The sequence below is a fragment of the Juglans regia genome, chromosome 1, assembly GCF_001411555.2.
Source record: "Juglans regia cultivar Chandler chromosome 1, Walnut 2.0, whole genome shotgun sequence".
NCBI lineage: Eukaryota > Viridiplantae > Streptophyta > Magnoliopsida > Fagales > Juglandaceae > Juglans > Juglans regia.
Genome location: NC_049901.1, coordinates 41,286,529 through 41,302,150, shown reverse-complemented (window position 1 = coordinate 41,302,150; position 15,622 = coordinate 41,286,529). Strand labels below are relative to the sequence as shown.

Sequence of the window (15,622 nt, the reverse complement as noted above, 5' to 3'; positions counted from 1 at the left end):
AGCTACTGGGGCACAAATGAAAACTTCTAGAGCATCAAATCGCAGTAAGTGAATCGAATAAACCAGTCCTGTAGATCATTTACAATTAAAATAATTGAAAATGAATGATTTCTATTTTCTTAGTGTATAAGTACGGTATAATTATTTAAAAAAATAAATATAAAATTTGTAAAAAAAAAAAATAATTTTTAATATGTACTCATAGATTCAGTACAAATGCAATATTCTAAAAAGAAAAATATTACTCTTATTGTTCATTTTTATTGCTCTATTTTATTGCTATGATTTTTTATTTTTTTTTTATTTAATAATTAAGAAAATATTTTTTAATAATATTGTAATTTTTTTAATTTTTTAAAAAATATTAAAAAATATATGTTAAAAAAGCAAAAAGAAAAATTTTTTGCCTAATCCCAGCAGGAGCTGGGAGCGGTGGACGTAGCACGTCCCCTGCCTGCTCCTGCTACATGAACATGATCTGATCATCACATATATATCATTTCATTGCCGCGGTGGAATCATGATCTGATCTCCTCAAAATACATAAACAAATGAATATTATCACCGTCATCATCCTCATCCTCATCATTTACATATCTATTCTCTCACCACGTGCACCATTTTGACATTATTGCAGGAAACAAGAACCTTTTTTTTTTTTTTTTTTGAAGTTTTTGCTGCGAAATAAATAAATAAAACATCGAACATCCTGTGGATCAGTGGATGTACTCTATCCTTGTACAAGATCACAGAGAAAGGCAGCACCACTAGATCGTTGACACCCCCACAGATTTCGTGCATGGGAGCTGAGAGAGTAAGCAATGCATTCATTTGTAGCCATGAATTTCGTGGAGAGATTCTGAGCCATTGGATTCCACTGCAGCACCCTACGTCCATGAATTCTTACTGTATACAGACAACACGCGCGACAAAAAAGAAAGAAAAAAACATACAGAGTACTTAATAGGGTCTGTGTTTTATCCACCAAACACGGTATAGCGCTTATGCATGGGTCTTTCTGTTTGGTCTCGCGATATGTTCCCATTTTCTTGCTAGAAATTTTACAGAAATGGATAAGAATAAATATAGATAGAAGTTATTATTAAGAGTATTTATTTTGTATATATGATATGACATCATCTAGACCACACATTTTTTCAAGTGAGTATTAAGAATAATCAACTAGAAACAACCACACAGTGAGTGTAAAGTATGCACTGCTATAATGACTTCTCTCTAACATTACTCAAATAGATAAATAAAGTCAAATCTAACTAAATTCACTCAAATGGCTAATAGAATGTAAAAATATGCTAGAATTAGGTAAATTCATTTTAAGAGTAACTTTCAACTACAGTAAATGCATACTTTCGGCCATATTTAGATCTTGATTTTTTCTCTTTCTACCGAATTCTGTTATTTTTTGTTGAGCTTCCTTGTTGTTTAGTAAGAAATCAAGATCAAGAGACAGTGGTGTGGATTTAAGACGGCCATACATGTCAGTAGTAGTAATTAATGAATTTTGTCGGTAATTACTCATTGGCCACTATTGGCCGTAATGAATTAAACTCCATCGATCCCTGCTTGAAACGTCCATCTATATATGTATAAAATGCCTGCCATGCAAAGGGTATTATAGATCGATCCAGAACGCATCTTAATTATATATATATACAGACATCATTTTTCAACCACATGCATGCAGTACGATGCATCTGATCTTGGCAGTTGGCATGACAATGATGAACGTTCATTATTCATTCTCTTTCAATTTTTGGGTGAAAATGAAATTCTTTTGTTTATAATTTGATGCCGCTTGTTGCATGTGTTTACTGGTTGCTGTTCTGCAGCTAGCTGTGATCGATATTGTCTAGAGTTGTTCTGATATTGCATGTTTTAATGCATGTGGCATGTACGTACGTACGTACTAGAAGAGATCATGAATGGCATGTGAGGCATGCATGTGTTTATCTTGTACCCTAGCTAGCTTTTTAACTTGCTTCGTCAATATATATGTTTTCTTAACTTAACCAAAGGAAATGAAAATGAAAACACATTGATGATCTATAGCATATGATATATTTGCCCAGCTTCTAGCAGTACTACTACTGGGACCAATGACAAGTGGTTGATTTTGGGTAAGTTTATAATTTCTTGCATACAGATACGGTAGTAGTGCGTCTTTTTTAAGGGAAAGAACAATAATTTGATACTCAAGAGAGGGTTAAAGCAAGCAGGCCAGGAGACCGATCACATCAAAGTGAGCTAGCTAGCTAGCAATGCAGAATCACGGATTCCACAACCTTACAAAACTTCCAGCCTCTTCACTCACTCACGGACGAACTTCCAGACCCATGACCATGACCCTTTCACCCCCACATTCCTTACGGTTTCTCACTGTGTGTTCCTTTTCTTCTTTCTCTCTCTTCCTCTAACCCCACCATTGCACATGCTTGCATAGCTGTACGGTTTCCCAGGGGCCAGTTCAAGATCAACGTCTGCCACCCTCTGTTAATTACATATTGTTTGCATAGTTATTACCATATATCTTAATGTTTGGAAATATTGATCATATATAATTATCATGATCTGTTCTAAGATCAGGCCGATACCTTTTTCCATGCATAATTTGCAGGCCAGGCGCCTTCAAACACAAGATATGCATTATAAGCAATCAAAATAAAAGATGAAATCTCTCATCATGTGTCGCGCACAAACATCTATTATTGACAATCGATGGCTAGGTGTGGTTCAACACAAACTAAAATTAAAGGATCTACATATATCCATATATGAGATCGACATCTCCAACCCATTTCAGATAAGTTTAACAAGCTAGATAATTAGTTTATAAGCGTTCAAATGTCATAAATTATAAACTGTATCAAGTTTCACACATATTTCTACATATAAATATATATGCCACAAACAAGGGCGTACGTAGATACCAGATAAACTAGCTAGCTAGTTGTAAATCTCAGGATCCCATAATTGATTTCTCTCTGTCAATGTCCAGTACTTTTCATGTAACTTTACCAATTGAGGGAGAAAATTATCCAACAAGATTGATTTAATTAGAATGAAGTAATATATATATATATATATATATATGATGAAGACAACAAAACAAGAGTACTGCTTCGGTACTTTCGTGGATTAAATTTGATGCAGGAGAATTTGAGTCAGATGATGCTGAGTTGTCAGACTGTACGTATGCCCTGAAATACCTAGAGGTGGCAGATTAGCGTAAAGAGGATAGAAAATCGTGATCTTTTTCTTGATTGTGGCAGTTTTGGCTACATTTCGATATTTTGGCTATAACTTTCGCTACATGTATCAGAATCGCGCATATGACCCCAATTTGAAAAGCACTTTTCGGCGCGCACATCATGGCCACCCAGCTATGCAAGGTGTGCATCATTTTCGAAGCAAAATTCTACTGTTTTCCCCTCCGATTTCCTTTTTAGTTATTTGTTTCCTTTTATGGTAATATTTCATTTACTGTTTTGGAAGTGATTCTAAACTCGATCTGGGATAGATTTTTGGCAATTACTTCTTTATTTACGTATTTAATTTTGGCATGATTATTGAAATTTTGCTATTTTTTATAAAATTTCAATACAGTCGATTTTCAGTTATTACAGCCCTACTTGTGAGTTGATTTGGTCACTCTTAAATATTGATAATTGAATTGAACATCAGAGATGTTTTCTCTGTATTTTTTGGCGATTCTCTTGTTTTCTTTCTTAAGAATTATCTGTTGAAACTAACCTGCAGAATAATCACTATATATTCTGTCCGGCGTCAAAATTCTTTATTAAAAAAAAAAACGATGATCAAGGGAAAGATGCATGAGCTGCACTTATGCATGCATAGAAATAAATATCTAAACAAATTAAACACCCGCTAAGCATGATAGTTGTACTTGCCACATAAATATTGAACCTAGCTATAAGATCTATTTTAATTTAATGTAAATCGGTCATCACGCATTGCGCTGCTACGCATATATCAGTCGAACCGCCGTAAGAATATACTAAATTAAGGTATATATAGAATGACTCCCGTGCAGTATATATGTATTTGATAGTACTCCCATGCAGTATATTATTGAAACAAATAATACGAGCATTTACCCTTCGTTTCTAATGATCTAGTACTTCTGCAAGTAAAAGGAAATCGAGAAAGCGGCATGTACATACTAATTTGATGTTATATATTGATCTTCATGACTTATCACTATCATCACAAACTAGCTATGTTATTGAATAAATTTGACAACATGACATACATAAAAAGCTGTTATATATTTTTAGAATGTTAGTTTCTGATTATCAGACACTACAACAGAATTATTTTTTTGGTTGATAATTTTCGTCTCAAAATATTTCTTGAGACAAAAAAACTCGTCCCAAAGTTGTTCCAATAACATTGTCCCAAAAGATATTTTAAGACGAAAATATCAATTTCGTTCCAAAAAATATCTTTTGGGAATAACTTGAGCAAAACGATTCAATTGCGTTCGAACGGAATATATATATATATATATATATATATTTTAGACGATTGAATTTCATCCCAAAATCAAGTTCGAACGATGCAAACTTGATGTTCGAACGCATCCTTCATGAGTGATCAATTGATAGCAGTCCGTTTGACCAAATAGGCATGAGGAAACGTTCGAACAAATAATTTGATGGTCGAACAGTAAAATATATTTGAATGTATTGAGTAAGATGTTCGATCGGACCATAATAGGATTGAACGATTTGTTATGAGATGAAGTTCAAACGTTTATTTCATGTTCGATGACTTCGTTCGAACAATTTAAAGTATTGTTCGAACATTTAATACCAATGATATTCGAATCTTTTATATCAATATTCGAATGATTTTACTTATTTTGTTTGAACAGTTTTTTCTCATTCGAACGGTAACTATTTTATGTTACCCAATAATGAAAAACTAAATAAACATGCATAATATTTTAAAAAAAAATACATTATAATTTGTTCAATGCCTATAAAAGTAGTCTAATAAGTGCAAACTAAATAAATATAACAATAGTACTGGCGTACTTCGTATAAAAATAGATCCCAAAATCTGTATGTGTAATGTAAATCAGTTGCTTTGAGACTTGACCTGTTGCATAAGCATCTTCGTTTGGAGTTGCACCTCTCTCATGAACTCTTCTTGTTGTTGTTCGTGTTGTTTAATGTGCATTTCCATATTTGCTTGTGTCGTCAATTGAGCCTCTATAACTAATGTTGCCTTGTAGTCAATTTTTCGATTTTGAAATTAGTTTTCTCTAATGCTATAGAGGTGTTAGAGGCAAACCCGGACGATGAGAAAGAGCTAGAAGGCTTTACACAGAGACCCAAACTCCTCAAATATCCTGAACGTTGACCCAAAACTTGTGTAAACATTTCAACATCAAGTATTGAGGAATTTTGATCTAACGCAGATTCAGTACGTAGGGTAACCATTTTTTCCTACATATAAGAGAAAGAATTAATAGTCACGAATATTCAAATATGTTTAATTCAAACAGATTATAATACTTACATAATTTTCATGGGCATTGGGATGAGTCAACTCTCCATTATGATCAGTACGTAATGTAACATATAATTTTGTTAAATCATAATTGGTATCTGACTCTTACGGTAAGAGATATTTGTTTTGATATAAAGTTATTAGAATACTTCCAAATAAAAAACAGTATACAATAAAAAAATAAAATAGCACTACCAATTTCTTAGAGAGGCGATGGAAAGATCTTAAGCCTGCATGATGATGAATTTTCAACTTCGATCTATTTGTTTTGTTTATAGAATTTTGCTCCTGCATAGAAGTTGTAAATATTAAAAAGTGAAAATTATAAATAGGACACGTAAAAAAATTTATTTAATTTACCTTATATAATGATCCTCAAACATGTCACAAAACTTTTTCCAATAGGTAGGTCGAACATCTTGAAAATAATATTTGCGTGCATCTTCCTTGTTTTTGAACTTATTATAATGCTCATGACACCTTGATTTTATTTGCGGAATGCATTACATATAAGCTCATCAACTGTCTTACACTCCTCTCTCCGACCAGAATTTAGTTTGAAATCATTCTTGAAAAAATATATACACAAAGATATTGTCACCCTGAATATTCTAAATTTTATATACACATTAAATAATATTAATATAAATCAATTATTTAAATATTACCAAACAACGCGTCTTGATAAACTCTTTCACATCTTGGGGGGACTTTCTGCTATGAACTCATAGCCAAAGGTGCATAAGTTCGTATTAGGGCTGCTAGCCACACCATACGGTGCGGGGTAGCCCCCACCCTACCCCCCGTCCCGCATTGGCTAGGGGGTGGGGTTTTCACCCTCGTCCCCCACCCCTGCATCCTGAGGGCGTGGTACCCAGCCCCCGTTGGGTAGGGTGCAAGGTTGCTCGCCCCACCATGCGGGGGTGGGGCCCCGCTGCCCACCTCTAATTCATGTAAGAGCACCCACATTGATGCAAGCCAAATTGTTGGTTATCATTCGTCTCCAGTATGTTTTTCATGAATGTTAACATTAATCTTATTCATTTTACGATATTTTTTCAACGTTATGCCTCTAATAGTGCATTGACCTTGACGAGATTATACTGTTAACTGTATAAAATATAATATTCGTTCTAGAAACGAAGTGATGATTAGAAATGATGTAATATGTCTATTTTATGACCTTAATTGAAATGAATAAAACGTCGATGCACCATCATCGAAACTGTATATCTGGATAACAACAAGGGTTGACATTACCAAAATCATAATGTAGGACGCGAACAGATACAATTGAATAGTTTGCGAGAATGATCTTCCAATCTCAAACTGTCCACTCAAGACAATTCAAGTATTATTAATCAACCGTTCAATGAGATTGATAACTCTCGAACGAGTCTAAAGTTTATTTCGATATAACATACAATTACTCTCATGTAATGCACAACAACAATTCAGGATACAAAAATATATCAAACAACAGATAATTATATAATTAAGGTATTATTTTTTTGCTATATGATTTAATTGTACCACATGATGTTCTTAAATTTAATCAATTATACTAGATGATTTTCTTAAATATAATCAATTGTGCTACATGATTTTCTTAAATATAATCAATTGTGCTATTAGTATATTTATCCACTTGGGTGCATGTTTTTAAGTATTAATTATAGTTTATTATTATGTTGTTTTATTGTGTTATTAATGTTAACTATTTTTGACCAAATATTTTTTATTAGTATATTTATTCACTTGGGTGCATATTTTTAAGTATTAATTATAGTTTGTTATTATGTCTATTATGATAACCTCTTATTGTCTATTATGTTTTTAAGTATTAATTATACTCTCATTATGTTTATTATTATGGTGTTCTATTGTGTGATAATTTAAAATACTTTTTTAGAATTTAATTAGAGTTTTTCGTAATTTATTATGGAAATGCACGTTCGAACGTATATAGTATACGTTCGAATGTAGAATTACCATTCAAATGTAACATATATAGTTCAAATGTAACAGATACTGTTCGAATGGTAACATCTACGATTCGAACGGTTTCAATCCAGTTTCCAAACTCGAACGCAAAACAAAATCGATATAGACAAACATATAGATATAGACAGACAAATGCAAAACAACCTAGTGATTATTCACAAACACAAATCATGTATCACAGACAAACATAGATATAGATTATAATGAGTAGAAATAAGAGATTTTACCTTCAATGAAATTCCAAACAATCCAATAAACACAAAAGACCTATACAACATTTAGGGGATACAATAAAATTAGTACACATCTAAAATTTACCATAAAGAACATGAGTCAAGGTGCATAAATATTTACCAAAGCTAAACTCTTGGAAACATTTGTGTGCAACTCTTTCTCAAAAATGTCCCTCAATCTTACTCACTATATCTCTATCTTTCTCACTCTTTGTTTGATTTCTCTAAACTCAAGTGTGAGTACCTCTCTCTCTGACTTTCTGAAAAAAAAAAAAAAGCCACTCCAATATCTCAACACTCTCTAGATTCAAAGAAGAAATTTGAAATGAAGAGTGTGCGATACTAGGAGTGATCTACGGCATTTAACCCAGATTTAGTATTTTTGAACTTATTACGATGACAAGTCACAAAATGTCATTATAACAAGGTCATTGAATTGAAACGCCGCCATTCCAATTAAAACAACGCTTATTACAACGAAAAAAGTCTTCACTTGCGCGACCTTTTAAAATCCATACCGTTCAAACACCTCACATTTACGTTCGAACATAAAAAATTTCTCAGCATGCAATTTTTTCAGCTGACAAAATTTTCGTAACATTGTTCAAACTTTAATCCGATGCTCAAGGATTGGCGAGAAATATTCTCGTAACCATTTCAGTAGCTGCCACAAACCCTAGCCACCATTTGAACATGAATCGCCGCTAGAAAAAATGTTCAAATGTTTTTATTATGTTCGAACGTAAGGTACTACTGTTCGAGCAATAGTACATCTTAATATATATCATATACTCATAATATATTTTATGAGTATATATTATAAATACTATACTAATACTAGTATAGTATAATACTATAATATATATACTATCATATATATATAAGCATTATATCATAGTATAGATACTATAATATATACTGTCATATACTATCATACTGTATAGTACACTATTAGAATAGTATTAGTATTAGTTTAGTATAGTATAATATAGTATAATATAGTTTAGTATTGTATAATATAGTATAGTTTAGTATATTATTATATGATAGTATTATGTAGTTTAATATAATATAATATAGTATAGTATATTAATTAAGGTATAGTATATTAACAAGTTATAGTATTATAAGTTATAGTATACTAACAAGTTAAAGTATTAACAAGTTATAGTATTATGTATAACAAGTTATAAAAATTATAATATTATATACAACAAGTGTATAACAAGTTATATAGTGTATAGTGTTATATACAAGCATATACTATATATCATATAGTGATATATAGATATAGTATATATATATATATTATTTTGATATATATCAATGATACTATAGTATAGTGATATAGTGATATAACATGTACTATATAGTACTATAATATATATAGTACTACATTATAGTGATATATGATATATTATAATATGGTATATATTATATGACATTATATGATATATCATATTATAATACTATATCATATAGTATATTGTCATATAGTATATACTAATATAATAATATACTATATGATATTATTATATATGATTAGTATATTGTATATGATATTATAATTAGCATATATTAATACTATACATTATAGTATTTATATATCATATAGTCTATAATATATTAAATATAAAAAATTAATTAATTTACTAAATTTGAAATAAACACAGTTCGAACAATATATACTATGGTTCAAACTGTAGGATAGTCTCAAAATCGTTCCAACGAATCTGTACATATAAGGTATCGAGAGAGGCTTTTGAACGTCGTTGTCGCCCCATAACAACCATTCAAAATTTTGAACGTAATCCAACTCAGTCGAACGCCGTCATCGCTGCCATCGAAGACTCATTCCTTTCAAGAGGTACAATCCTTACATTAAATAATGGTTTATTTATATAGGTTTTGTTAGATTATTTGCAAAAAATAGAAAATTTTGATTTTTTCGTCGATGGCCACCATAGGTGGCTAGGAATCCATCGTAGCCTGTTTACCAACTGTTGTGTACTTGTTATTTGTGGAAAAATGAAAGGAATCGATGGATTCTTTTCGTTTTCATGGCCGCTAAGTTGACTCAGCTGTGGTTGAGTTCGATCCATATAATACAGTTTGAATAATTTTGTATACATTCGAACGATAAGAACTCAAATGTCAAACGGTTGATCGGTTCACCATACGTTCGAATTGGATTTAATTTTAGTTTTTGAACATATATGTTTCACGTTTGAACGGTGATGTAAAAATTATAACGTTCGAACAATTAGGTATTCAATCAAACGATATAACAAAAAACAATTTCTCATTGTTTTATTTAATACATAATTTTGTGAATATTCATTTATTATATTTTATAACTAATATTGCATATATATTTTATTTTTTAAATTTTAAGTTGATAATGTCTTATAGGGGACGTAAGCGTGGCATACCAAGGCAATCTTTCATCAAAACAGTTCGAAAGATGACTATTTTATTTGAGCGGCAGGTGAAGATTTTTGACTTTCTAACTCTTATCTGAAAGAGTCATTCATTGATATCAGTCTTTAATGATCGTGGTTGGACACCAATCCTCGACCAGAAGGACGAATCGTTTGACCTTGTTTCTTATATTGATATCGTCTCTGAGTTCTATATATAAATAGATTGGTGGTGCCAGCTCAAATGACGGGAGGTCATACACGATTTCTATCTGATCAACTTCTGTTATATTTTCATCTGACAGACTCATTGATAAGATTAGTATTCCTCGATTGCGGACTGCATATCCAAACGTGGTGCCTAGAGAGTCTCCAGCTTCAGGTGATAGGGAGACGACTGAGGACGAGAGATCTTATATAGATGAACTCGATGGCCTCTCTAATCATGAGGTGAGGCAGTTGGTTGTTGGTCCAGATACTCCTCCCTATGATGGGACAAAGAGCATCAAACAAACAGATTTATCTAGTTTCTTCAAGATTATGAACTTGATCATCGCTAACAATATTGATCCTCGGCAATACAAGACAGAGGTTGGCATGAATCGGGCAAAGTTTAAGATACACGTCACTCATGGTGTTCCTATCGACCTAGTGGGTTATATATTCGATAGGATTTTATCAGAAGCTCGGTACATTACAACAGATATATTGTCATTCAGAATCCTGATCACTCGATTTCTATTACATGACGGGGTCCTGTCAGATATTACTGAGCATGTCCAAGAGCCGATGGGACCAATCAACTCCTCCACCCTGTCACGAAGTACGGGACACTCGAGACTTTGTCTTCTTGGTCCTATTCTAGATCGGATCGATACTCAAAGAGATGCACACCTGAGAGATCGGGGAGTATCGACCAATGAGACATCCACATAAGCCAAGGCATCATGCACAGTTGCTCATAAGGAGATGGCAGAGATAGTGCATGTAGAGATCAGCGGTGATTAATGCAGTGTGTACGGAGATTCGTACTACCATGTCTGACTTACGTACAAAGATGAATGTTAGCTTCTCTGACTTACATACAAAGATTAATGCTAGCATCTATGACTTATGTACAGAGATTGATGCCATGTCTGCGACTCAACTCACAATTAGTACTCGACTGACACAACTAAAGACACGCATATCTGCAGTCAAGGATGTGTGCAGAGAGTTGGGATCTTAGTAGTTTGTATCTTTTATTTACATTTTTTTTGTTTCTAGTATGAATGATATTTGGTGTTTTGTTAATTTAATTTAATTTTGAATTAAATTATTTTTGTTTGTTCTAAATTAATTATTGATTTCTATTATTCCTATTATTTAATTGTTAATTTTTAGATAAATTAAATATTTATCCATAATTAAGTAAGGTATTTTGTTGTCATCAATAATTGTAAAAATTATGTAACCATTTGAACAAAATATATCACGTTCAAACGTTTCTCTATTCCTTTTAGAGATTTTTGAAATAAATGTCTGTTTGAATTCTTTTTTTTACGTTCGAACATTAATTCACATATTTGTTCGAACGGTATCATAATCTGTTCAAACGGTAAGTCAATATCCTGCTAAATTTATTGACTTAACCCACCAATATCTCGTTCGATCATACATAATATCTATTTGAACATTAATTAACTTTGACATTCGAACGTTGTTACTTGTTATTCAAATGTACAACTTATGTCCTACTAGATTTTTTCACTTAACGAGCCAAATTCTCGTTCAACCATAAATAATTTATGTTCAAATGTTTATTTTATTTTGTTCGAATGTTTTTGGTTGATGTTCGAATGGTTATTTTATTAGGGATGAAACTTTTTCGTCCCTATATATACTGTTTGAATGTGTTTGAATGGTAAACACCTTCCGTCATTTTTTAGAAACAAAATTTGAATTTCATTCCTACATCTCATTTTTTAGGAAAATTTTCATTTTGCCCCAAACAAAAATCGTCCCAAAAATGAATTTTTGTTATAGTAAGTGTAATCGAAACAGTTCCAAACTACATTAAAAAAAAAAAAAAAACGACTATATATCCATATAATTTTGAGATGGAGAAAATTTGTATGAACTAAAAAATTTCCCTAAGACTTGGTGTGTCAAGAACATTGACAAGTGTTTTAAAACATGGCTTTGATCATCCCTAGCTACCAATTAAGATATAACACTAATATTCCATTAGAAACCAACACACTGTCAATTACGTTGGAAAGCAGTACTAATAATATCTAGCTAGCTAGCACATGAACATGAAATTGATATGGATACTTGCATCTGTATGGTATTGCCAACTAGCAAAGTTTGTCAGCTGTCTTTTTGAGACTAGCTAGCCCCATGTTCACGTGATCTGCTTCTTGGTTTCTACTTTCTTGTTTGATTGCTCTCGTCGCTATATATTCCTATATTAATACCCTATACTCTGTGCAAATACTATACCACTCTCTATATCAGTCACGGCCTCCTCTCTCTCTTTTTGTTCCAAAGAGAGACACACCCAAGAAGATGGAATCCTCTAAGATTTATGCTCTCTTCCTCATTTGCATGCTCTTCGTCTCCTCGGCCACCCCCATTCTTGGCTGTGGATCCTGTGGAAAGACCCCTACAAAGCACAAGCCGCACAAGCCGCACAAGCCGCACAAGCCTTCTAAAGGCCCCATTGTCAAGCCCCCGATTGTAAAACCCCCAGTGACTCTTCCCCCCGTTACTCTACCTCCGGTAGTGAAACCACCAGTGACTCTTCCCCCTGTGACTCTACCCCCGATAGTAAAACCACCGGTGACTCTTCCCCCCGTGACTCTACCCCCAATAGTAAAACCACCGGTGACACTTCCCCCTGTGACTCTACCCCCAATAGTACCCCCAATAGTAAAACCACCGGTGACACTTCCCCCTGTGACTCTACCCCCGATAGTAAAACCACCGGTAACTCTTCCCCCAGTTACTCTCCCTCCAGTTACACTCCCTCCAATTCTGAACCCACCCGGAACTCCGAAGACACCAAGTGGAAAGCCGTGTCCGCCGCCGCCAGCAGCCAAGGAAACATGCCCCATTGACACGTTGAAACTGGGTGCATGTGTGGATCTTCTTGGTGGGTTGGTGCACGTTGGACTTGGAGATCCGGTGGTGAACGAGTGCTGCCCGGTGCTGCAAGGGCTTGTTGAGCTTGAGGCTGCGGTTTGCTTGTGCACAACTCTCAAGCTCAAGCTTCTCAACCTTAACATCTTTGTACCACTTGCTCTCCAGCTCCTTGTAACTTGCGGGAAGACACCTCCTCCTGGTTACACCTGCTCTCTCTAGAAAACGAGTTAAGTGCAGCTCCTCATCTCCAAACCCTAACTCTTATATATATATATATATATATATATATATTCATCTTTATATTTCGCATTTGAAGATGACGTTAACCTAATTTACCTACCAGCAAGCTTATGGTATATAAGGTTGTCGGGAGTGATAATACTGCATTTTGCTCTCAAAACATTGGTAATGTTTTGTTTTTTTTTGGCTATCATGAGGGCGCAAAATCTTGAGTGTTAAAAAAAACAGAGGGTGATTCGTCCACTCAGTAGCAAAGATTCAAGAGAAAGCACGTCATAATCCGAACCAAAATTAATGTATTCAGGTCTCAAGACCCAAAAAAAAAAAATTAAAGAGCATTAATTCCATTTTTTTTATTCTATGCAGGGCTTTTATCAAGAGTTAAACTTATCTAATAGTTCTTAATTATCTTGAATATGCTATTATTCAAATAAATATACAATTAAGCTTTGAATTACATATTATTTATTTGAATTAATTTATGCTGGGAGAAAAATTAATGGCTCATTGGATCCATGTCATCATGTTCATGTACTGGATTGCAGGTTGCTAGATTGATGGTTGGACTGATGGAATCGACATGAGAGGATGTCGAGCCACATCGATCCCCTCCTCCCCCACTCCCCATTCATCACTCTTTATCTGAAAATGTTATCCTTTTCTTGATTTATTTTCTGGATGTTTGCGATCGACATTGTACACCACCATTTGTTTTTTTAATTAAGGGATTGTTGCATGTTTGTTTTGTCTTATAAGCTAGACAAGGAAGCAATCAAAGATGCTAGCTTTTCGAGTCTAATTTCAAATCTTTTGTGGGATTCTTATAGGCCTTGTTCTATATATATAATATATATATATATAATATATATATATCTTCTTGCATATTTCTTAATTTATTTATTATATATATGTATATATATTTCTTAATGCTCGGTTTGGAAAGAGATTACAATTTTTATAAATTTTTATATAAAATATAATAAATAATTTAATTTTTAAAAATTTAAAAATAATAATAATATTTAATTTAATTTTTAACTTTAATCTCGTTTCAATAAATAAATCAAATCACGAGGCATGCAAGGATTCTTTCACATAAGAATGTGGGGGATTATCTGACTATATTCTTCACAAAAGCTGCCACCGTAGAACAGTACTACACATGATATAATTGGAGAGAGAGATGAGAGAGGTCCTGCTTTTGTTATTCCAATGGGCGTTAAGAAATCCCACCATTCTTATGCACACAAATTTCTCTTTCCGTTTTCCCTTTTCCTTTTTTTTTTTTTTTTTTTTTTATATATCCCAAAAGTGAGAGAGAGATTAGAAAAAGGTTCATAGTCAATTCAAACTACGTGCGGAGCATCATAATTGTTAGCAATCATTACTACTTCGTCTTAGATCTTCATGATGATATATATTAACGACAATTTCGTTTTTAGTTAAAAGCAATTCTTTAATAAATATTAAATAAAATTTCCTTAATTAAAAATAACTTTTCTTTCTAAAATATTACAATTTTTTTTTTTTTTTTAAACAATCACCCAATGACTACTATATAGTGATGGGTGGGGCCCAATTCTTGACAAGAACTCAGCCGCCCACCACATGGTATTGGTGGCCCCAAAAGATAAAAACAAAAAATTCTATTAGCATATTACTCAATTGAAGGACGTGATGATCATCAGCCGACCAAACTAACATATCAACTTATAAATATAACTAAGAGTGAGATATATAAAAATGTTATATATATATATATATATATATACACATTGTTCGGTTTTAAAATTTTTCAAAAAAATACATTCTAAATTTATTTGTAGATATTGAATTTTAAAAAATCTAGCAAAACCACAAATTATATATTCAAAAAAATTAGAGGAAAAATATAGTTTATTTAAATTTCTTGGGTATGGAATAATATTTTCTATTTTTTGTGGGCTATGAAAATTATTATTTGAACTTTGGAGGGATGGCAATAGAGAATTAACTAGTGTGTGTGTGTATATATATATATATATATCAAAAATGCTACTTGTA

General features: G+C 32.7%; 1 protein-coding gene across 1 annotated transcript; it reads left to right on the top strand.

Moving 5' to 3' along the window:
- Positions 1–12,676: 12,676 nt before the first annotated feature.
- LOC108995655 (36.4 kDa proline-rich protein) lies at positions 12,677–14,403 on the top strand. Its single transcript, XM_035695225.1, has 2 exons — positions 12,677–13,565; positions 14,125–14,403. The coding sequence occupies exon 1, from the start codon at positions 12,764–12,766 to the stop codon at positions 13,556–13,558; it is 795 nt and encodes a 264-aa protein (XP_035551118.1). The 5' UTR covers positions 12,677–12,763; the 3' UTR covers positions 13,559–13,565; positions 14,125–14,403.
- The last annotated feature ends 1,219 nt before the right edge of the window (positions 14,404–15,622 follow it).

Coding starts and splice junctions, on each gene's coding strand:
- LOC108995655 (XM_035695225.1), top strand. CDS start 12,764: ATGGAATCCTCTAAGATTTATGCTCTCTTCCTCATTTGCATGCTCTTC.